Source organism: Saccopteryx bilineata, chromosome 1, assembly GCF_036850765.1.
Source record: "Saccopteryx bilineata isolate mSacBil1 chromosome 1, mSacBil1_pri_phased_curated, whole genome shotgun sequence".
In the NCBI taxonomy this organism is placed as follows: domain Eukaryota; kingdom Metazoa; phylum Chordata; class Mammalia; order Chiroptera; family Emballonuridae; genus Saccopteryx; species Saccopteryx bilineata.
This window is the reverse complement of record NC_089490.1, coordinates 184,018,943-184,043,465: the sequence shown is the minus strand read 5'-3', so window position 1 is coordinate 184,043,465 and position 24,523 is coordinate 184,018,943. Positions and strand designations below refer to the sequence as shown.

At 40.2% G+C, this 24,523-nt stretch overlaps 1 protein-coding gene across 1 annotated transcript in view; it reads right to left on the bottom strand.

Moving 5' to 3' along the window:
* Positions 1 to 23,045, bottom strand: part of IQCM (IQ motif containing M) — a 313,492-nt gene extending 290,447 nt beyond the window's left edge. Inside the window, exon 1 of the mRNA XM_066252694.1 lies at positions 23,000 to 23,045. Within this exon, the coding sequence (XP_066108791.1) occupies positions 23,000 to 23,045 (46 nt within the window). The remainder of the gene's footprint in view (positions 1 to 22,999) is intronic.
* Between the last annotated feature and the right edge of the window lie 1,478 nt (positions 23,046 to 24,523).

Below are 24,523 nucleotides of genomic sequence, written 5' to 3'. Positions count from 1 at the left end.
GCGGGCACCCAGTTCCGGGGCGCTTGGAGGAAACTCTTGCTCACTATCTGCGCGCGCAGACCAGGATGTCAGACCGGAAGTCTCGCCCTCTGAGTGAACCCCCCCGCCCGCACTGAAAAGTTCCAGCGTTGGAATTGGCTCTCGCTCCATCCCTGTGTGCGGCTTTTTCAAGGCGCTGGGGCGGCCTGAGACTCCGCCTCGGCCCACACAAAGGCCCCCGACTCTGCCCCTCCGTGGGACAACACAGGCTCCCACTCCCGAGGTGCTGGGAGGAGTCTCCTGCCCACTCTCCATGCGAGCTGACCAGGATGTCAGTCCGGAAGTCTTGCCCTCTGAGTGAAACCTTCCACTCGCCCTGAAAAGTTCCAGCATTGGAATTAGCTCTCGCTCCCTTCCCGTGCGCGGCTCCCTCAGGGCACTGGGGCGGCCTGAGATTCCACTTTTTGGCCCACACAAAGGCCCCTGACTCTGCTCTTCTGTGGGATAACACGGGCAGGCACTGCCGAGGCACTCGGAGGAATCTCTCACTCACTATCTGCATGCGCAGACCAGGATATCAGACCAGCGGCCTCACCCTCTGAGTGAAACCCCCGCCCGTACGGAAAAGTTCCAGCGTTGGAATCAGTTCTCACTCCCTCCCCGTGTGCAGCTCTCCCAGGGCACTGGGGTGGCCCGGAGGCTTTCGGCCCACACAAAGGCCTCTGACTCTGCCTCTCTGTGGGGTAACACAGGTGCACCCTCCCGGGGCTTTGGAAGGAATCTCTCGCCCACTATCTGCGCGCGCCGACCAGGAGATCGGGTAAAATGGCTGCCCCGCTTGTCTTTCTTTGTCTGGGTTTAGTGCGAGTGTTAGCTGTATTGCCCAGGTTGTCACAGGAACAGTTTTTCCTTGGCTGGGATCTCCGTGCCACAGCCTGGTTCGGCCGTTTGTGCCGCGGTCTGGATCTATTCACCCCCTTTGCCCGCCTTAGTTTCTATATTCTCAGTTTCCAATGAAAGCCGCCCTGTTTAGGTTAGTGAAGAAGGCGGAGCATTTCTTACTCCCTATTTCCTTCGGGGTTTGGTTATATATTTAGCCAATTTTTCGCTCGATCATCCCTTTGTGTGTATTGTGAAACATCTGGAGGCTCCAAGGATAGGTTTTTCTGTTTCTGGTTGAAGATCTTGTTGAGTTTTGGGGGAGATTTATCGGCATCGCTTCCTACCCTGCCATTACTCTGACGTCATCTCTGAAATTAACTTTTTAGTCTGGTCAGTGAACTCCCTGTTTCTGTAACTCAATCTCCACAAGTACTCTTAGGATCAAGACTTTTTCTCTCTTTACTCCATCTTCAAGCAAATCAAAACCATAATGAGATACTGTCTTAGTCCTTTTGGGCTGCTATTACAGAATGTCACAGGCTGAGTGGCTTACAAAACACAGAAGTTTATTTCTCACTGTTCTGGAATCTGGAAGTCTGAAAACAGGGAGCCAACATGGTCAGGTGAGGACCCATTTCCAGGATGCAGACTTCTAGTTGTACTTCTAGGTGGTAGAAAGAACTAGAGAACTTGGTGGGGCCTCTTTCATAAGAGAACTAGTCCAATCACAAGAGCTCTACCCTCAAGACCTAATCACCTCCCAAAAGTCCCATCTCCTAATGTCATTATCTTTGGAAGTTGCAATTGCAACATACATATTTGGAGAGTGTGGACACAAACATTCATACTGTAACACATACTACCACATTCCCCTCAAAAGAGCTAAAATTAAAGACTGATACAGCCAATGTTGGTGAAGCTGTAGAGCTACTGGCACCCTCAAGGTATCGTTGGTGAAAATGTAATTTCTTAAAAATGAAATAATTGTCACTGGATTTTGGTAGAAATGTAGCTTTATAAAAACTATCCCCTCTTCATTCCAGACAAGACCATAGAGCAGATCTAACCTTCATTTACAGCAAAGATCTAAGATGCAGAAGGCCCCAGAGTCCTCTAAAGTTGCAGTCATGCTGGGAGCCCACGGAGACACAGGTCTTCTGAATCACTTCCTGCTTTTTGCTACACGTGTGCTTCCTTCCTTGATGCCAAGCACTCCTTGTGAGTACTGGAGACTCCTTTAGCATGTGGTTGGTTACTCTAGCAAAAGGCTTGCATTTCACTGACACTTTCCACTACTAACTCTATAAAGATGCTCCCCCAAATTCATATATTGAAATCTAATGCTTAATGTGATAATATTAGGAGCTAGTGCCTTTGAGAGATGATTGTCATGAGGGGACAGTGCTCAGGATTGGGATTAGTGCCCTATAAAATAGATCCCAGAGACCTAGGTAGTCCTTTCCACCAATCTGAGCCCATAGTGAGATGTCCTCAGTGAGAAGCAGGTCCTCACCAGATATTGAATCATTGGCATCATGATCTTGGACTTCAAAGTATCTAGAATTGTGTGAACTACAGTTCTCTTGTTTGTAAACCACCCAGAATATCCGTATTTTCCCAGATAAGATGCACCTTTTTTCAAAAAATTTGGGGTCTAAAAACTGGGTTCATCTTATACAGCAGTTGTGGCATTTCAAATGCCATAGATGAAACTGAAGACAAGGCAATATATGAAGATTATGAAGACAGTGATTCGTCATCAGACACAGGTGAGGACAAGCTAATGGATGGGAGTTTTGACAGTGATGAGGAGTTGCATGAATTTTATGATGAATAAAACTTGAGTTCAATAATTTTATGTAATACATTTTTTTCAAATTTCAGGCCTCAAATTAAGGTGCATCTTATATAATGGGAGCGTCACACACATGGGGAAATACAGCATATTATTTTTATAACAACTTAAATAGACCAAGACATTTTCATTTCCAACCAGCTATCCTGCACTTTTGCTGTATTTTAATGTGCTGATAGTGTTGGTCCCATGTTCCCTTTCATATCTAAAAATGAAAAACTAATGCTATCTTTCATCATTAAAATACATCTCTCTGACAAAAAGTAAATAAATATAAATAAGAGATTAGACTTTGACAGAGGAGCTAAATTTCCAAGATAGGATTTTCTTCCTTGCTGGGTTCTTATTGACCAGTGTGTCTGATTTTCCCCATTTCCAGAAGTCACATGCTGCCTGTGAACTGCAGAGGAGCTGATGTGCACTCTGGCAACACTAGGGGCCTTGGAGACAGCAAGGTGCCATCTCATCTAGGTGCCACCCTACAGACAGGTCATGAGGTTCTTGAACAAAATAAGGACTGGGATTGTCTTAAAAGAGAGAAAAAAAGGCATCCACCAACAGAGAGCAATTTCACATGAATCCTGAAATGGATCCACTGAAGGTTTATTGACCCACTGACCCCAAGTCAGCAGCCCTGAGCCCACATCATCATTTCAGGTGCTGCAACAGCTGTTCTGATTTTCTCCTGTGACTAACAATCAGTCTTTGAACCGAAGAGTTAAATTCTTAAGGTAGCACAAATCAATTCATATTTTAATGCTTTAGAAAAAAACAATGCTAGAGTATGTTCTTTGTTTTTGCACTTTCCAAGGATATGTATATATTCAACAAATGAATCTACAATCACAAAAATTAAACAACTTTGACGTTAAGAACCCAATGAGTTAATAATCTTTGTTCCTTTGTTTACAACGGGGTAAGCATATAAGTATGCAGCTTTTACACATTCGAGTGCACATTATAACGTTATTAAAAGGAAGTTGTCAAGGTCTGCTCATTCTCTGTTAAAAAAAATTAGGTTTTGTTTATTTGCAAATACACATCCATAGCACATAGAATGAGTTTTAAGAGCTCCTATTCCTGAGTCACACTATTTGGCCTTGAATTCCAATGTGCACCTGAACCTTTGTTTTTGTCCTAAGCCTTCATTTTCTCATTTGTAAAATGAGGATAATAAAAATAATATATCTTACACAGAATTGTTGTGAGGATAAAATTGGACTTGGTTACAGAGCAGTTAGCAGAGCACCTAGCACATAATAAACTTCCAATAACTGTAAACAATTATTATTACCATAGTTATTGTTGTATTACTATCATTGGGCTAACTATATGATTAATTTAACCAGTCAATCCTCATTTCTTCAATGTTGCAAAGATAAATTTCAATTTTTTAAGTTAGTTTCAATGAATTTGGTCTTATTATAGTTATTTTTTCCAAAATTAATTAATTAATAGTTTTGCAAATAATAAAATCTCCCCATACTTTGGATTCTTTAAGTTATCAAAACCCCACATAACAATACAAATTATTATGAGCAATAACAAATATTTTATGATCAAGTTCATGAAGAGGTTAAAAAAGTCATATTAAACTTATCTAAAACATGAGTGCAAATATTAACATTTCCATGGGAAAAGAAAATGAATCTCTAATGTCAAGTGATTTCACTAATTTAAAACTTTTCCTTGTTATTTTATATATATTTTTAAATTCACTCATATATCATCATGCTATTGATCATTCATAAAACTTCAGCATTCTCTTAATGCTTTAGAGCAGCAGTTCTCAATCTGTGGGTCGCGACCCCGGCAGGGGTCGAACAACCAAAACACAGGGGTTGCCTAAAGCCATCAGAAAATACATATTTATTATACCCACAGGTTGAGAACCACTGCTTTAGAAGGTTCTGTTTAATTGTCCTAGTGAATCTCTGAAGTGAACACATGAAAACATCAGAAGATCTAATTAAGAAAACTATGACAAGGAATAAGAGCCATTGGCCATCTCTTGGTTGTAACCACTGGGCAAGTCTTTCCTATATCCACATAGGCCTAGGGACTAACAAACATAGCTTCTCTATAGCCATAACAAAAATAAATAACCTTCCTCAGAGGGTTTCCATTGTTCCTACAAACCAACTGCACTCTTCAGAGATGCCACAAAAATTCACTCAGAAGATACGCTGGGCTTTGGCCAGATGGCTCAGTGGTAGAGCATTGGCCTGGTGTGCAGGAGTCCCAGGTTCGATCCCCGGCCAGGGCACACAGGAGAGGCGCCCATCTGCTTCTCCACCCCTCCCCCTCTCCTTCCTCTCTGTCTCTCTCCTCCCCTTCTGCAGCCGAGGCTCCATTGGAGCAAAGTTGGCCCAGACACTGAGGATGGCTCTATGGCCTCTGCCTCAGGTGCTAGAATGCCTCTGGTCACAACAGAGCAATGCCCCAGATGGGCAGAGCATCGCCCCCTGGTGGGCATGTCGGGTGGATCCCGGTCGGGCGCATGCGGGTGTCTGTCGACTGCCTCCTTGTTTCCAACTTCAGAAAAATACAAAAAAAAAAAAAAAAGATACACTGAACAAAGATGCACAGCTACATGGCTAAGGCCATGCTTGCCTGTGTAAGTCAGAATAGGTGCCTTGAATGCCTGTTTGATTCTATAGGAGTTAGAAAAGCCTACTTGAAACTCAAATTACACTCAGTCAGAATGTATTCATCAAGCACCTACTAAGTCCCAGATGCTGTTTTGGTGCTGTCTGTACTGAAAGAAATAAGGCAATCAGTATTTTGTATTCCAATTACATATACCCTCATGCCAGAAAAAAACTGAAAACAAATGCCATGACACTCAGCAAGATTTGTGCTGTGACAGAGTCACCAACACCCCAACTGCCAGTTCACTAATGTAAAAACTTTCCTTTAAAGATAGAAAGCTTTACACTGTATTATTAGAAATAAGATTTGAAACAGAACTATCCCAAGAGAAATAGCATAGTCGATCAAATCCAGACTAAGGCAGTGGTTTTAAAATTGTGAATCACCAATTTTAATGTGCCTTAGTGGTTCTTCTTCTTTCCATCAGATCTTATTGGTTTTACCTATTTGAGTTCTTCTTGTTATTCTGTAGGGAAAAAAAATTCTTTAGCTAAAAATAAACATACATCAAACAAGTAATAAAAAAAAGCAAATATTTGAATATTGGTGCATTTGCAGAAAGATCGAAAAGCACTGTCAGATGAAAGGGAAAGTTCGGAGAGGGATGCAGTACAGTGCACCTAAAACTAAGACCATTTAAGTCATTCTGGTCAAGTTGTTGTGGAAGCTAGAAAGGGAATGGAGGGCCTTTGAACAGAAAACTCAAATAAAATAGTTTATATTGAATTCCATTACATACAACTAAAGAAAACAATTTTTTTCTAAGCTCTTATAAAAAAATGTAAAATCCACATTTCAAGTTGCATATGACTATCATTTCTTAAAACCTATATTCAACAATTAAGACCCAACTCTTCAGTTCCAACTTAAAGATATTCTGCTGAGTTTTCTCTTACGGACACTTATTTTCCTCACTTCCCACTTTGGTCTTCTTTAGCCGAGTGTTTTATCCTCTTTGCAACACTAAATGATGAATAGGTTTCCTACACACCTCAGGGAGATTTTTACAGTGTACTCTTCCAAAAATCTATGTTCATGTTTCTCAGACTTGGGAGAGGTTGCTAAGAAGACATAGGAAAATTTCAAGCTCATACTATCAAGACTTCAAATAGAATTTAAGTAATTATGGGCATGACTGAAAATCAAAATGAACTAGAAAGCAATCTATGCCTGGATTTTCCTCTCTTTCTGCCTTCTCCATCTTGAAAACTGGGCTATACTATCCAAATAGAGAGTCAGAGTGATCCACACAGCTGTCTACTGGTAGCCCTAGGCAGAAGCCAGCTATCCCATGTTCATACTGCCTGGGGTCACATGAGCCAAGGGGAGGGAACAGAACAGGAAATCCTAAAAAATGTTTCTCAATCATGCTACATAAGCCTCAATTTAATATTACTTGTAGTGTTGCTAATTCTAGATCATCTCTAAAGGAAATATAATGCAAACTGCATGTATAATATAAAATTTTCTAGTAGATATTTTATTATTTTTAGAAAGAGAAAAGAAGGGAGAGAGAGAGAAACATCAACTTATTGTTCCAGTTATTTCTGCACTCATTGGTTGATTCTTGTATGCAAACCTAGAACTCTGGCATATCAGACCAATACCCTAACCAACTGAGCTACCTGGCCAGGGTCTCTCGTAGTCACACTATAAAAGTGAAAAATAGGTGAAATTAACCTTTATAACATGTAATAATTAATTGTTATAGAATATTTTATTTAAACAAAATATATCCAAATATTATCTATTTCAACATTAATCAATATTAAAAATTAATGATATTTTATTTTTTGTTCTATCTTTAAAATCCTGTATATATTCTGCACTTTCATACATCTCAATTCAGATGTTAAATTTTTATCAGAAATACTTGATATATATTTAGGTTTCATAAAATGTCTACTTGAAAAAGTAGATGCACATACCCATGTTGCTCCAAACATGCTAAAAATTTTCCAATAACTGTATTAGTTTTTTATTGAAATTAGCATGAATTAAAATTAAGTATCCAGTTCCTTAGTCTCACTAACCACGTTTCAAGCACTGAAGAGCCGTATGTGGCTAGTACTTATCATATTGGACAGCCCACTAAGTTAAAAGTTGCTATAAGTTGGTTAAAAGTTAAAATGAGATGAATTTTTGCAAGGTGTGCAAATAAATGTAGTGCTCTGAGGGTTCATAATTAATGAAGACTTCTCTTAAAAGCTGCTGGACTGTCAAGCTTGTGCACCGAGGTGTAAGGTCTGTGGGGACACCCACCTGCTTTCTCAGGCATAGCCTCAGCCTCACTATGACGGGCAGTCAGGATGATCTTCTTTTTTGAAAGCTGGGCTCCAAGTCCCTAAACACAATTACATTAATTCAGTTATTACTTATGTTTAGCTATTTCTTCCATTCACAAAGGAAGGAAGAGGATGATGAATGATTAACACTTTTTATGTATCACTCCTTTGCTCTCTGAAACCTTCAGTGACTTTTCCTCCAAAAGACAATACTAGCTAACATGCAGTAGGGAGCTGTGGATTAGCAAATGTTATTACCTTACTGGTTCCAAACAACCTAATAGAAATTGTTGTCCCACTTTGGGCAGATGTGGAATTCAAAGAAGTGAAATATACATTGTTTAGTGGCATGTCCAGATCTCAAATCCAGACCTTTGTACCCAAGTCCCTGTGCAGGGCCATCTGATTTCTATCTTCCAACTAATATCCAATTAATACCTGCCACATGCCTTACACACTCTTGCCTTGAGCTGACACACAAGCTTAGATTCACGCTAGTTTCCTACTCAGGGTGCCCTTTACTCACGTCTATGTTTGTACTCTAATCATCCTTAAAGCATATGCTCAAATCTTATTTCCTTAGTTTTTGGATTTTTATTTTGGTCCAGTAATCTGTTCTTCCCTTAAATATAGTAGTTATTTTGTCCATGCCTCTCACTTGAAACTTATCATATGCTTCTGTATAAGGAGCTAAAAAGACAGATTGATGGATATAAATAGAAGTCCTATAATCCCAATTAGACTCCAAGTGCTTTCATATCCAAGCTATATTTTATGTCAGTCATCCTCGACCCTGAATGACTAAATTGCTGGAGGGGAGTAGGCTGGGTGTTAAAAATATATCAAAGTCTAGAATAGGGTCTAGTCACCTGCATTTTTTAAAAACAGCCAAGTAGTCAGTGATACCAATGCATACAACTGTGTACTCACACTGCTTTGTAATCAGAAATGGAATATTAAGTGTAGATGAAGCCCCATGGAGTCTCTTGTTTTAAAAGTCTAACAATAATTGTTAGGTTAGCTTACCAGACCATCACACTATGGTGATGTATTCAAAACTTATTTAAAAATTTGGGGATTATTTTGAGTAAACCCATAAACCAGCTTTGCTCTATAGAAGGCATGACTGTAACCACTCACTTTTAAATAAAAGGCTTTATCACTTTTCCTCAGTTTTTACCCAGAGGGGTAAAATACTACAGTTACAGTTTTAAAGTAACAAATCTAGAATGTCTGAAAATAATTAATTCTCGAATTGTCAGCATTACACCGCAGGCAAGACCACAGAACATGTACCTCATCTGCCTAGGGCCCTGGTCGGCAAACCGGCTCGCAAGCCACCTGCGGCTCTTTGGCCCCTTGAGTGTGGCTCTTCCACAAAATACCACGTGAGGGCGCTACCTCGATAAGGAATGTACCTACCTATATAGTTTAAGTTTCAAAACTTTGGCTCTCAAAAGAAATTTCAATCATCGTACTATTGATATTTGGCTCTGTTGACTAATGAGTTTGCCGACCACTGAGCCCTCGTCCAACAAATGACCTGGGCTAACTTAAAATACTGCACCTCCCTTAGTGAGTGACGATCAGATCTTCAGGTCCAGCTTAATTACTGTCTTCTTTCCATTTAAATATTTTTTAAAAAACCATACATACATAAAGGTGTTTTGTCTGCCATCATTTCCTTGTTTTAATCCTCATAAAAATGGACTCCTCTCTGACGCAGCTGGCTCTTCCACCTTAATTCAGTGTGCCAGGGGTGTCAGCCTGCATTAAAGTGGCTGGCAAACAAGGTATCCCACTGTCCTTTCAATGTAGAAAACTAGTCAAGCATCCTAAGGGGTACTGGCATGGTAGTGCCCCCGCAAACCCAAGGTGAGGCGGACGACCCTGAGAAAGAAGCTGGGGGTGGAAGAAAGCCCTAGAGGATGAAGTTGCTTAGAGGTGAGCTCACTAACACCTAATACCAGCAGATAGCGTCCCTCTCCACTGTGAGCCCCCAGCAGACAGATATGGGACTCTGAGTGCCTTCCAGTGCACTGACCAATTAACAAGTGCATTTGTGATGCCTGAGTTGTACAAGGGGCTACCATCTCTTTTAGAAGAAAAGGCAAAAGCATCAGACAACTTTTTCCAATAAAGTACAAAGAACTGAATGCCAGGTGTCGAAAGAAAGTACGTGAGCTTTTTGAAATAAGTGAGTGCCACGAGTTCAAAGAAGATGAGGTCACTAAGGGCTAAAAAAGCGACCTTGAAAAGGGTTCGTACGAGACTAGCTAACCTGGTGCATGCATACAGAAACTGTGAGCAACTGCTCAGGACAGGCATCAACCGGTTATAACTAGATGCTGGCCAGCACACCCTTATGGTAGGTATCAAACCTCGGTTCTGAGTGGGTCAGATTGGTTGACTTCAAAGGAACAGAGAAGCAGGCAAGTGAGAGAAATCGCTCCAGTGACCGCAAGGAGGTGAGGGCACATGTGGTTTGGGAAGAGCAAGTCTTGGCTCTATGTGACTTAAGCAGATGCTTGGATTTTATTCTGCTGAAACAGGCAACAAACTTTCCAAAGTTCTTGAACAGGGCACAGGCATAACCAGTGTCCTGGAATGTAATTCCCATGAAGGCAAGGACTCTGCTTTCTTCCCTGCTGTATTCCCAGTGCCTCGAACAGGGCCTAGCATGTAGAAGAATTTTTTTAAAAAACCCTTGTGCAATAAGTAATTACGGCAACAGCATGCTGGACAGGGATGCCCTACGTCCCATGTCTCTGTGGGCACATCTGTGGAGAAGTCCTTTCACCCTTTCTCCTCCAGTAGAAGCAGCTTAGGGCCCTCCTAAATTGGGTTACAGGAAGGCTAAAGATCGCCAATTCCCTTTCCACATGGATAAAAGGAAAACAGAAGTGGAAACAGTATTATTCCCCTACCTTATCTCCTTAGCTTGACATTCCTAAAGCAGATGACTGACAAGATTTTATCATGGCATCCTATATAAATAAGTATCCTAATAACAAAAGACTGCCCGATGGTGTTGAGCAGGACTTGGGGAAACAGGCCATAGTCCAGGGATCTAAACAAACAGTTTCAGCAGATCATATAAGGGTAAATGAGAGCAAATTTTCATTTCTTCTAGCCCGAATTTTCTCCCCATTGTCCCTTCACCTGAATCCTCTTAACTTTCAGTCATATATTCACCCACACCCCACTTCTCCATATTAAAAACTGTACCTATATCCACCAAGTGGCTCAAGGATTGTCTTTAATTCCTTCTCTATTTTTACCTCCCACATTCAACTCATCAAGTCTTCTACATTGTAACTTCAAAATTTATCTACTTTTTATAATCTTCCCTCTCCTAGCCACAAGCACTTCATTCCTAGAATGCTGAAATAGTCACCTAACGTCTCTCTTGATTTAAACCCTTACCCTAGTCCAATTTATTCTTCACATCACAGGAGGAGCTGTCTTCTTAAATGTGTATCAGATCACATCATTTCCCTTCCATGGCTTCCAACTGCATTTAGAATAAAACCCAGCTTCTTGTCCTGGACTCTTCTCCTCATGCAACTGAGTCAATATGAGTGGGAAAATATAGGACTGGCTTCCCACAGCTCCACCAGGACTGAGTCAGGAGATTTCTTTGATTTCTCTTTAACCTAGATCCCTGTTTGCAAAACAAAGTTGCTTGGCACCAAGACCTCAAAGACCCATCAGTTTCTAAAAGTCTTATTTTATTGCTTTTGGATGAGTTGTTAACTAGATCTTAATCTCAAACATCAACTGCATGGTTCAGAGTTCTTGCATTTCTCCCATCCCTTTTTATTTTTGTCTATTCTCCAGAACTCAGGAGCAGAATAAAAAAAAAATTTTTTTTTTAAAACCAGGCCTGGTCTCTTCCAGCCATGTCCCTCATTAAAATGATCCCCATGTGCCTCTCAACCCTGGTCACCAGGACCTCCTCTTATATGTTTTGTCCTTGTTACCGTTTCCATTCTCTGATAAGTGTGAGCTCTTCTCCACTTTTTCTCTTCAAAGTCAACAAGAACTTTTATTTAGGTCACTTTCAAGATTTGCTTCCTGACTGACTTCCCCCTGCAAAGTTTCCTCGTCCCTCTAACTAGGTCCATTATGCCAGCACCAAGCAAGAGGGAGGAGAAAAGAGAAGGGAGAGCAGGTAAAGGAAACAAAACAGAACAAGTCCTAACCAGGTCCAACCCAACAGGGCCAACATTAGGTATCTGATAATGGGTAAAAAGGTAAACCAGATGATAGAAGAATACAAAATTCATTAATGCACATAAAATTATGGATCAAATCAGTCCCATAAAATGAGTTGGGAAGAAGATGCTCTATGAATTCATGACCATTCACATCAGGTAAGCTGGGATTCTGGGAGCCATGTACAACAGCAGCAAGCTGGTGGAAGCACACTTGTTTCCTAATGCAGGAACCTCCCTCGGATTCTTTAATTAACTTAGGTTACTGTATTTCTCAGAGCTGGGAAGTGGGAAGGAAAGAACATAATGGAATCATCAGGGTATTCCTCCGGCTGACACAAACATCAGCATCTCAGAGCGCCCGGGAGAGAGCTAACCTGGATTTCAGTCGATTTCTGCCACTGCCAAAGTATGTGATCTGGGTCAAACCACTTAACCCTGCTGAATCCCACCTCTTCGTCTGAATGTGAAGGATTTAAAATAGGTACACAATGTTAAAAAGAGCAGCTTCAGCCTATGTTTGAAGGAACCCTCTCTCAGAAGTCCATGAGGACAACAGATGAAAGCCTGGCTGTTCTGATGGACAAGGGTCTCGGAGCCTTTCCCTCAGCATCTTGTCAGGCCAACACACCCAACCTCAGGCTTGGAGAGCCCAGTTGGTGATCTCACAGGTGCCTTCTGAATAGAAGTTTCAAATGTTTCATACAGTGGTATACTCTATTTTCTTGTGCACTTGCATGGACACTGATACTAATTAAGAGATCCCAAATATTCCTGGGGTTAAAAGAAATATTTAAATGTTTAAACCACAAAAAAAGCTGTTAATTTCTTTTAAAAAAGTTTATTGAAAAAATTAACTTTAACACAGTGTGATCATCATGAGTACATAGGTTTCAGGTAAACATTTCTATAGCATTTGAACTGTTAATTATAGTGTATACCCATCACCCAAAGTCAAATCATTTTCCATCACCTTATATTTGTCCCTCTTTACACCCTTTCCCCCACCCCACCCCCTGTCCGCCTCTCCTACACCCCCCAATAACACTTCACTCTTATCTATGTCCATGAGTCTCAGTTTTATATCCCACCTATGTGTGAAATCATACAGTTCTTAGCTTTTTCTGATTTACTTATTTCACTCAGTATAATGTTCTCAAGGTCCATCCATATTGGCGTAAATGTCACTATGTCATCATTTCTTATGGCTGAGTAGTATTCCATTGTATATTTTTACCACATCTTCTTTATCCAAACCTCTATTGAGGGACACTTTAGGTTTTTCCATGTCTTGGCCACTGTGAATAATGTTACGATGAACATGAGGCTGCATGTGTCTTTACGTACCAATGTTTTAGAGTTTTAGGGGTAGATACCCAGTAGAGGGATTGCTAGGTCATATGGTAATTCTATTCTTAGTTTTTTGAGGAACCACGATATTTTCTTCCGTAATGGTTGTACTAATTTGCATTCTCACCAGCAGTGAATGTGGGTTCCTTTTTCTCCACAGCCTCTCTAATGTTTGTTATTATCTGTCTTGTCAATAATAACCAATCTAACAAGTGTGAGGCAGTATCTCATTGTATGTTTGATTTGCATTTCTCAAATAGCTAGTGAAGATGAGCATCTTTTCATATATCTGTTGTCCATTTGTATGTCCTCTTGGAGAAGTGTCTGTCTAGGTCCTCTCCTGATTTTTTAATTAGATTGTTTGCTTGTTTGTTGCTGAGCTTTGTGAGTTCTTTATATATTTTGGATATTAACCTCTTATCAGAGCTGTTGTTTGCAAATATCATCTCCCATTTAGTTGTCTGCCTATTTGGTTTGTTGTCATTTTCTTTTGCTGTGCAGAAGCTTTTTAGTTTGATATAGTCCCATTCATTCATTTTTGCCTTACTTCCTTTGCCTTTGGGGTCAAATTCATAATTTGTTCTCTATGGCCAAGGTTCATGAGCTTAATACCTGTGCTTTCTTCTATGTAATTTATTGTTTCAGATCTTATATTTAGGTCTTTGATCTATTTTGAATTAACTTCTGTGCAGGGGGACAAACTGTAATCAAGCTTCGTTCTTTTGCATGTAGCTTTCCAATTTTCCCAGCACTATTTATTGAAGAGGTTTTCTTTTTTCCGTTATATGTTTTTGGCTCCTTTGTTGAAGATGATTTGTGTGTGTGTGTGTGTGTGTGTGTGTGTGTGTGTGTGGTTTTATTTCTGGGTTTTTTATTCTGTTCCATTGGTCTATATGTCTGTTTTTCTTCCAATACAATGCTGGTTTAATTATTATGGTGGCTCTATAGTATAATTTGAAGTCAGGTAGTGTGATACCTCTGGTTTTCTTCTTTTTCCTCAGATTGCTTTGGCTACAGAAGCTGTTAATTTGTTTTCAGTTCTCAGGTTATTTAAAAAGAGAAATTAACCTGAGAGGACTCTCACATTATATTTTAAAATTCCTTGTAATATTCTTTTTGGCTAGCATAAACTGATTTATTTCATCTTTGCCTCAATGTGAGAGAAAACAGTCCGTCTTAGCCGTATTCAATAAGCTATGTAATTTTTCTGTGATTTTAAGGTTTTTAAATAGAGCTATATAAAGTAGGATTTGACAATATATGCACATGTACACTGAAGGCCCTGAGAATCAAAGATTACCAACATAAGATGACACGTAGGAGTTGGTTAGATAAGACTGTCATTCCACATGAGTAAGTGGAGTAACAACACAGACAATATAAATAACTTCTACCAGACAATGAAAAAGACAATTGTTTATAATAGTAGTCAAATTATTTCAATTGACACTTTGTGAAAGGGATTTTCAAATGGGAAATCAGCATGTGAAAGGATGCTCAAATCTCATTGGTCTTCAAGGAAACAAAGTAAGACAACAACCACCATACACCCAAACAAATGGCTTCATAAAATACTAAGTGTTAACAAAAACACACAGCTCCTGAAATATTCATTCACTGACTGTTGGAATGTACATTGGTAATCTTTGAAAATCCATTTGGCAGTATCTTCAAAAACTAAATCTATACCTAACTATGACTCAGCACTCCCACGCCCAACAGACATGCTTTATAATTTGTACTGAAAGAAAAGACACAGACAAGAATGATCATAGCAGCACTATTTTGTAACAGCCCCAAACTAGAAGCAACACAAATATCCAATGCCAGTAGAATAAATCAATAAATTGCAGTTTATTCATACAATGGGATGTTTCATACAAGTGAGAATGAACTGCTATAAAAATAGAAGTGAATCTCATACATCTAATCTCAAGAAAAAAGAAGCCAGTAAAAAGAGGACATACTGAATGCTTTTGTTAGTATCAAGTTCAAAAACAGAGAAAACTTATTAATGGCAACAGGAAACAAGTTAATAGCGACCTTTGGGGAAAGGTTGTAGTATCTGAGAGGGACACGAGGAAAGGCTCTTAGGATTCTGGCAATGTTCTTTTTGCTTTATTGGATGATGGTTATATAAGCATGTTCACTCTGTGAATATTCATAGAGCTATACAGTAAGAAATTGTGCAAATTTCTGAGTATATCTTATGTATTTCTTTATAAATAACAGTAAATTTTAATGTTTATTACTTTTTCCAGGTCACCTATTAAAACTGAAAATACTATCCTCATCATTATAGACTGTCTCATTTCTCTTCTTCTCAATTTTCCTCAAAAGACATATGAAGCATATAATTTGCTAAATCTAACAATATCTGCACTAGATGGCAAGCCTTACTAGTGAAGGAGCTAGTCTTTTAAATTTCTTTTATGTTTTCCATAAGACTAAGCACATGGCTAGCCATGCAATTAGTACCACATAAAAAGCAGTTGATTTGAATTCCTTCAAGGAAGTCCTGAATTGCTGCAATCTTCTTAGTTTTCACAGAGTTTCTAATATTTATTTAGAAATCGCACTACTACTAAATTTTCCAAGTAACTTGTCATGATTTTTGCAGTGTGGCTAATAAACTTGAATTGCTTAAGTTTATACATTTAGTTATTTTGATAGAAAGATCATAATTACCCAAATGAGAAAAGGAGCTAATTACTTTGGCCCCCAAAATGAATGGTAATCATAAACACGCACACACACTCACACACTGATTTCAGAAAAGCTACATTCTTCTATTTTCCATTTTTATTCTACATATTTCTCACCTCAAATTCCCCTTCAGTCTTTGAGTTCAACCTTAAGACGCTGGTAGAAAAGGGTAGCAGTAGGAATTGTAGGGAGATTGAAGCTTTTCTTGAATAAAATTTGAAATTATTAAAAGCAAACTCTTTATCAAAAATTATATTTGGGGGAAATTTTGGTTACAACATACATTCAGGAACAAAAAGAGGCAATAGAATATATCTTATTTCTTATTCAGTATATTAAACCAGAAATGCTTTCAAAATATTTTATGAAGATTCCTATATCAAAGCATACAGTCATATCTTCAATGATAATCGTGCCATGTTGTGACTCTGTTTTTCTTGTGGTTTTCATAGGATAAAACAGTGCTGTTATAAAAGTACATGTCTCAGCTATTAATCACACATGCCTTAAATAGAAGTCATTGACATTTGATAAATTCACAATAAAGAAAGAAAACTTGTTATATAAATCAGTTCCCACTTAGATGTTAGGAACATTATATAAACAATTAAAGACAACAATGAAAATATCATAAAGATAATTACCACAACTTTAATAAAATAAATTAAGGGCCAAAACTGTTAAGTGGTTGCAATGGAATTTTTCTGTGCTCAAAAATACTAACTAATATTATTTAAAAAGCTGGAGCTAGAAATTTGAGCAAAATCATGAAATAAGGTAAATCTTGGCATCTGCTTACAGATTTCTTTTTTCCCAATGACCTTGTAAAAACTAGCTAACATTTATTGGCTATGAAATAGTTTTGGAAAGTTTATATTTAAGCATCAAGTTCAAGTAATATGATTGTTTTCATTTAAAATTGGAAACAATCACAGGAGTTGTATTCTTGTTAGCCCCTCATGTTACAGATGAGGAAACAGCAGCACGGGGATGTAAGTGACTCATTCAACTCAACACTGAGCTTGTGAATGAACTGGAACCAGATTAAGTCCCATGACTCCTGAGAAAGCACAATTTCCCCTAGCAAAATGCTTTCCTGGAAACAGTATTTCCCTGCATAAACCCATGTCTTTACCATGTCTTTACCTTCTACCTCCTCTTTGAATCAGTCCTTTCTTCTTTTTTTTCTCTACTTTGTTCTAATGGAGACAATATAACAACTTGGTGAAGAGCAAAGACCCTCATCTCAAGGGGTCCTGGATTCTAACCCAGGCTTCTCCACTTTCTGGCCATTGATCTTAGGCCTCATGGGACCAATTTGTCCCAGTTTTTTAGCACTTTACTGGTGTTAAAACTAAAGATTAGTTAGCTAACTCCCTGCAGCTAACTCAGTCCCAGACAAATTAGGACAGCTTAAGTTTGAGTTCTTTTATCTGCAAACTATGAAAAACCATCATCTTGAACTTCATCATGCTGCTGCAAAACCAAATGAATGAATGTATGAAAACATTTAGCACAGGGCCTAAGCCTCACCCACAGTAAGCATTCATTTCCCTATCCGTCACTTCTGCTTGAGTCTCTTTCCATATTGGAGATTTGGAAGTCCTTTAAAACAGAGGTGATATGTAAACTCAAGTGAGAATGAATTTCCTTAGAAACTGGACAAGCAACAGTCTTGAAGAGACTAGAAGAGCATACAAACAAAGGAAACATTACTGTTTACTCAGGTCCCCTCAGTGAACATAGTCATAGGAGAATTGCAGGGCCATGGCCTGCATGGAAGGGGTCAGTAATATACTACTCACAAAAATTAGAGGCTATTTCAAAATGAATATGAAGCGATTAAAAAAAGAAGCATTTGGCCCTGGCCGGTTGGCTCAGTGGTAGAGCATCGGCCTGGTGTGCAGAAGTCCCGGGTACTTCCCGGCCAGGGCACACAGGAGAAGCGCCCATCTGCTTCTCCACCCCTCCCCCTCCTCCTTCCTCTCTGTCTCTCTCTTCCCCTCCCGCAGCCAAGGTTCCATTGGAGCAAAGATGGCCCGGGTGCTGGGGATGGCTCCTTGGCCTCTGCCCCAGGCGCTATAGTGGCTCTGGTCGCAAGAGAGCGACGCCCCAGAGGAGCAGAGCATCGCCCCCTGGTGGGCAGAGCTTCACCCCCTGATGGGCGTGCCAGGTGGATCCAGGTCGGGCGCACGCGGGAGTCTGCCTAACTGTCTCTCCCTATTTCCAGCTTCAGAAAAATACAAAAAAAAAAAAAAAGCAGCATTTGATTTCTTTATTAAACAAGAACATCAGAAAAGCAAACAAGTCAAAGAAACTTGTTCAGTTATGCAAATGAGATGCAAAACCACCTTTTTTCTCATTGGTGAAAATGCACTATACAAAAGGTGTAAAGTACTGGAGTATCTGCACGTTCCCTGGCCCCGTAATATCTGTGAGCAGTGTGCATTCCCCTTGAGTCTATAAATACAGATCTGGATTCTATAAATGATTTTTTATAAAATAAGAAAGAGGAAGTAAGAGATAATAGGTATATTTTTTCTGCTACATAGGATAACTTTCAAAATGTGAAGAATCCCCAAAAAAGCTAAAAAATGTCCCTAACTACCACAACAAAACCCTGAGATAAATAACACACTGAACAACAGATATCAGAGCAACTATCTTTTTCTCACTAATAATCTTGTTGAAAGCTTTTCCCTAAGGAATAAGCCACGCATAAATAAGTAAGAGCTATACTTGCAGTCACAGTCTGGAATCTAAAGGAGAAAATAAATGCAGAGTGGTAATGGGCCTAAAGCTGTGGATGCTGCCCCAGCTCTCAGACGCAGGCAGAGGCAACCTGGAGTCCAGGTCCAGTGGGACACCAGAACTCGACACAATCCCCATGTGAGGTAGGAGATCAGGCCATCGAATGAGAGAAGGGAGAAAATACAACTTCCCACTATTCCTTGGGGCAAGTTCCCTACGTCTGGAGACTGAGGATACAGACATGTCTCACCACTAGAACCTAGCCATGCCAACCACTTTCAGAGACAGTATTTGAAATATTGTCAATATCACAGGAGCCACAAGAACCAATAGAATACTTGGTTCTGGGATGGGAAATGCAGGGACAAGTACAGTACTATGAATCAGAAACCAACAACTGTCTGCAAAACTAAAAAGAAAGCAGACATCCTGAGCATGAGGACTAATGATGATGGTAGAAAAGAAGACAGAATCAGTAACCCATCATATGTGGCTAAAGAGTAACTCTGCTTAACACCAATAGAAATTCTTTTTTTCTAATCATACAATTATTTCCTTTCCTCTTCTCATAAAACCCTCTTTTCTTCACTCTGTAATTGGGCCCACTATTTGGGTTTCTGCCTGAAACCGTGCTCCACAAATTGTAATTCTTTCTTTTTCTGAAACAAATGCTTGTTGCTTTCCTTTTGCCTTTTTAAAAAATTGGCAGTAAAGATAGTTTCCTTTTTTAAGTCTATTTCTGAAAAAGTCATTGATTCATGGGTAGATCAAAATGAAACTTATGAAATATTTACAATGGGGAGCAAATGAAAGCACAACAAATTAAACCTGTAGAGTGTTGGCAAAAGTAGTACAGAGACGTAAATTCATTGTCTTAAATGTATTTATTAAAATGAAAGAAGAAGTTAAATACTCAACTTGGACCAATATAAAGAAAAAATTATTAAATGCACTGAAAGTAGAAGAAACAGAGATGAGAGCAAACTGAATAGAATAAAAAACTGCAAAAACTGACATAGTAGAGATTTAAAAATGACGCAGTAGTTGACTAAGAACTCTATACAAGATTAAAATAATATAGCAGAAAGCTGAAAGTGAACTAAATTGTTCTTTTATACATCTGAATAGCTCATTATCAGAAATTAGGTATTCATTAAGAAAGCACAGCTGATCTTCCTCCAAAGAAGGACCCATAATCCAACTACCTACAAAAGGTGTTTTTCCTTAATTCATGTGCATTATATCTTTTAAAATACTAATTTTGTTTTTTTGTTTGTTTGTTTGTTTTACAGAGACAGAGAGAGAGTCATAGAGAGGGATAGACAGGGACAGACAAACAGGAACAGAGAGATGAGAAGCATCAATCATTAGTTTTTCGTTGCGTGTTGCAACACCTTAGTTGTTCATTGATTGCTTTTTCATATGTGCCTTGACCATGGGGCTACAGCAGACCAAGTAACCCCTTGCTGGAGCCAGCAACCTTGGGTCCAAGCTGGTGAGCTTTGTTCAAACCAGATGAGGTCGCGCTCAAGCTGGCGACCTCAGGGTCTCGAACCTGGGTTCTCTGCATCCCAGTCGATGCTCTATCCACTGCACCACCGCCCAGTCAGGCTGTTTCATTTTTAATAAATATTATATATTATACAAAGCCCTGGCCAGTGGATATAGCGTTGGCCAGGCATATGGACATCCCGGGTTCTATTCCCCTAAGGGCACACAGGAGAAGCAACCATCTGCTTCTCTCCCCCTCCCTCTCCCACTCCCAAAGCCAGTGGCTCCATTGGTTTAGGATGGCCCTGGGTGCTGAGGATAGCTCAGTTGATTCAAGCATTGGCTCCAGACAGGGTTGCCAAGCAGATCCCAGTGGGGGTGCATGTGGGACTTTGTCTCACTATCTCCTCTTGTCTCACTTAAAATATATATATATTAAAACTACCAATGAACTCAGTGTGTTGGTTTTGTATATTTTATTTATGTGTATGTATGCATTTATTAATATTTGACACATTTCTTGCATATTTTTGACATATTTCTACGTCAGACTCGATTAAATAGAGTTACATTTTATTTTATCTTCTACAAAGTAGCACTACAGAATTAATTGAAAAAGACATTCTTATTTGCATGGTCTCTTCACAAGAAGATGTGAGCATTGAAGAGAAAGGCTGCAGTTATCTCTACATTATAAAGGTATCTTGATCTTATAGGCTCTGCTCACCAATGCCAGTAGGAGAACTATATTTAATTTTCTTGTTATTTAATAAGTTTTAGGTAGTCTCACATGAGAGACTAGAAAAAATAATTTCTAGTTGAGATTAATTTATATAAAACTTCTTCAGTTGTAATTTAGGGATAAGTCTCTCTCCACAGATCTATACAACGTCTAACAGACAAATCTCAAAAGATGTTTTATTTAAATCGCCTTTCCTAATTACTCTCATCAGGGGTTCCCAAAGATGTTAATCCCTTTGCCATGCAGCAATTTTCAATAGTAGCTTTAGTAACAATGTTAAATTTAAATGCATATATGCATAGACTGTACATGCATGCTCATGCATGCACATGCAAAACACAGAGCCAGCTCCATTCTCTGGTACCACCATCTGAAGTAATGAATGGTAATTGAATGCATTCAATGAGTGATTTTAAATATAATTACTTCTAATCCAATATTGACTGTTAAGCTAAAAATATGGCAACTTCCTATTTATACAGAGTCCATCATTATCAATGTCATCAAAAAGCAATAACATGAACTATATATCAGGCTGCTGGTGTACATTATGGCATGATTTATATAACGTCAGAAAGTACAAGCAAAAGCAAAGCATTGCAATCTTTGCATAGTGTCATGTTTTTACACATTGAGTTAAGGGTGAGTATGAAAATGCATGGAAGAGGTGGGATTTTTGGACACTCATAAAGGAGGAAAAGAGGCTCAGAGAAGTACAGAAACTGATGTGCTCCTCCCCCAAACTAGAGCATCAGAGAGAGTCTCAGAAAGGTTTGTAAAATAAGAGCTCCAAGGTCTGGTCTTTGTTATGCTAAAACCCTTTAAATCAGGCTTTTATTAAAGAACCACAACAAGACTCTGCCCTGACTACCCATAATCCCAATTTCTTAGATAAAGACATGAGGGTTTGGCAAGGTCGAATAACTTGTTCAAGGACAAAGAGAGCTACTGGTGGCAGAGCCAGGATTCAAACCAGGGCCCTGTGACTCAAAAAGTCAAGCTCTTAAACTTTGGACATGTTGCCTTTCTTGCTGTGAAAAGGATGAAGACCAATTCCCATAGAACAGTACAAGAGAAGAATCAGGCCTGACCAGGCAGTGGTGCAGTGAATAAGGCATCTGCCTGGAATGCACAGGACCCAGGTTCGAAACCCCAATGTTGCTGGCTTGAGTGTGGGCTTATCCAGTTTGAGCACGACTCACCAGCTGAGCACGGGGTCTCTGGCTTGTGCATGGGATCACAGACATGACCCCATGGTTGCTGGATTGAGCCCCAAAGTCACTGACTAGAGCCCAAGGTCACTGGCTTGAGCAAGGGGTCACTCACTGTGTTGTAGCCTGTTGGTCAAATAAGTTTATAAATGTGATATATATGTTTTCTCACTTATAGTTTGCATTGGGTGTGGGGGACATGCTGTAAGCAGGCAGGGTTGTTATAGCCTAAGGCTTATTTTTAAGACTTTCCAATTCTTTTAATACTAACATCTTTTAAAAACCAAGCTTTTCCCCACACCCTTGACTGTTGTATGATAGGGGGTGAAGCACTCTCATGAGGAATCCCATTATGCCTCAGAAAAGTGACTTTGTGTCAGAGACTTCCTTGTTTGTATATTGGATTAAAGGTTTTGATTTCTACACTATAAAATGGAGCAGAGGAGCCCATGCTGGAGGAGAGCAGAGAAAGGCCACGTGGAGGAGGGGAGAAGCAGCCAAGATGGCAGAGTGCTGAAGGAGAAGCCAGTTTATGCAGTGTTTGTGCAGAGAGAAGGAGATGGGGAACAGAGGTGAATAAGGCTGGTGAGGTAGAAATCTTTGATTCTAGGAAAGTCGGATGAGTCAGAGGCTTTGGGAGCCCTGAATGGAAAGGGAAGTGTTTTTCCACTGTGTGTATTTCTTGCCCACCGGGTGCAAGTAGGATTAAAGCTAATGGCCCACCAGTTCTTGGCTCCGTTGTTTCATTACTGTCTGTTGGAATGAAATGCGAACCTTGCATGGGCCAAGCAGCTGTGATGGTGGCTGTGGCTACTGGCCTTACATTTGGCATAGTGTGTGGCAGGATTCGAATTAGATTAGTATGGAGCCACCATCACCTTTGAGCAGTGGAGTAGAGGACTGGCTGCTGTTATGGTTCCCCATGGCTGTCCTTTTGGGGACCGTAGGCTGGCTGAATTTTACAGCCATGCATGAGGAAACCAAGAGCTCTGTGGAAGAGGCTGCCCAGGACCTGAAAACTGAGCAGTGGAAGGAGCTAGAGCAAATGTGGGAGAAAGAGATGCCAACCCTGGAGCTGGAGCAAGCACTAGAGGAGGCTGACCAGGTTTGCGAGATTCACTTTGAAATGAAGCAGCTGCTGGAAAAGGAATCTCAGGTTCATGAGTTGCAAATTGCCCTGGACATTGTGGAGAGCCAGCAGCGGCCAGAGGCTAGGGCTGACGCTGAGGCTGAGGCCGAGTCCAGAGCTGCAAGGCCAGCAGCAGGAACTAATGTTTCCATTTTCACTTTGGAGGATGAGGAGAATCAGGCTGGAGTTGCAATCCGCAGTCTCCAGAAGATGAGAGCCCAGCAGCAAGGAGTACTTACTATGCCCCTGGTAGGTCTGCGATTTTGGGACATAGGGGTGAATGCCATCATGCTCTCCAGAACAGAGATGGAAATGCTGACTGCCATTGCCATGTGCTCCTCTTTGGGACAGTGCAAGACATGCCAGGGTGGCTGAGGCCTCATGTGCATGGACTGACGTTGGGAAGATAAAATATATTATGCTCACTTTGTTAAAGATGGCACTACCCACGTGGAAGCCATCATCCAGGTGATATTAATGTGTGTTGAGGGCAGGCTGTGGGCAGGCAAGATCCTTGTAGCCTGGGGCTTGGTTTTAGGACTAAACCTTTTCCACCCTTTTTGATGTGGGGTGGTACAATACCATCATGCCCCATGTTGGGCAGATAAAATGTATTATGCTCACTTTGTTAAAGATGGAGGCCGTCACCCAGGTGATATTAATGTGTGTTTAGAATCCTTGTAGCCTGGGGCTTGGTTTTGGGATTAAGCCTTTTTGATGTAGGGCGGTACAATCCAATCATGCCTCAGAGAAGTGACTTTGTATTAGAGACTTCCCTGTTTTGTATATTGGATTAAGAGTTTGGATTGCTACACTATAAAATGGGGACGAAGTGGGAGCTTGGGCTCTTGGTTCCTGAGGTTAGCATGAGAGAGCAGAGAGAGTAGAGCCAGCAGTGGGAGGAGGCCACATGGAGGAGGCCAGGAAAAGCAGCCAAGATGGCGGAGTGCTGAGTGAGATGCCAGTTTGTGTAGAGTTTGTATCTGGGATAAGGAAGGAGATGGGGAACTGAGGAGAATAAGGCTGGTGAGCTAGAAACCTTTGATTCTAGGTAACTCGGATAAATCAGTAGCTTTGTGAGCACTGAATGTGACTGGGTTTTGGAGCCCAGTGTGTATTTTTACTTGCCTGCCAGGTGCAAGCTAGATTAAAGACTATGGCCTGAGAGAGAAGATGGCAGCGGAGTAGGCGGATGCACAGACACCCAGCTCTCAACACCAAACTGGAACACAAATCAATTTAGAAAAAATCAGCATGAAAAACCAACACTGAA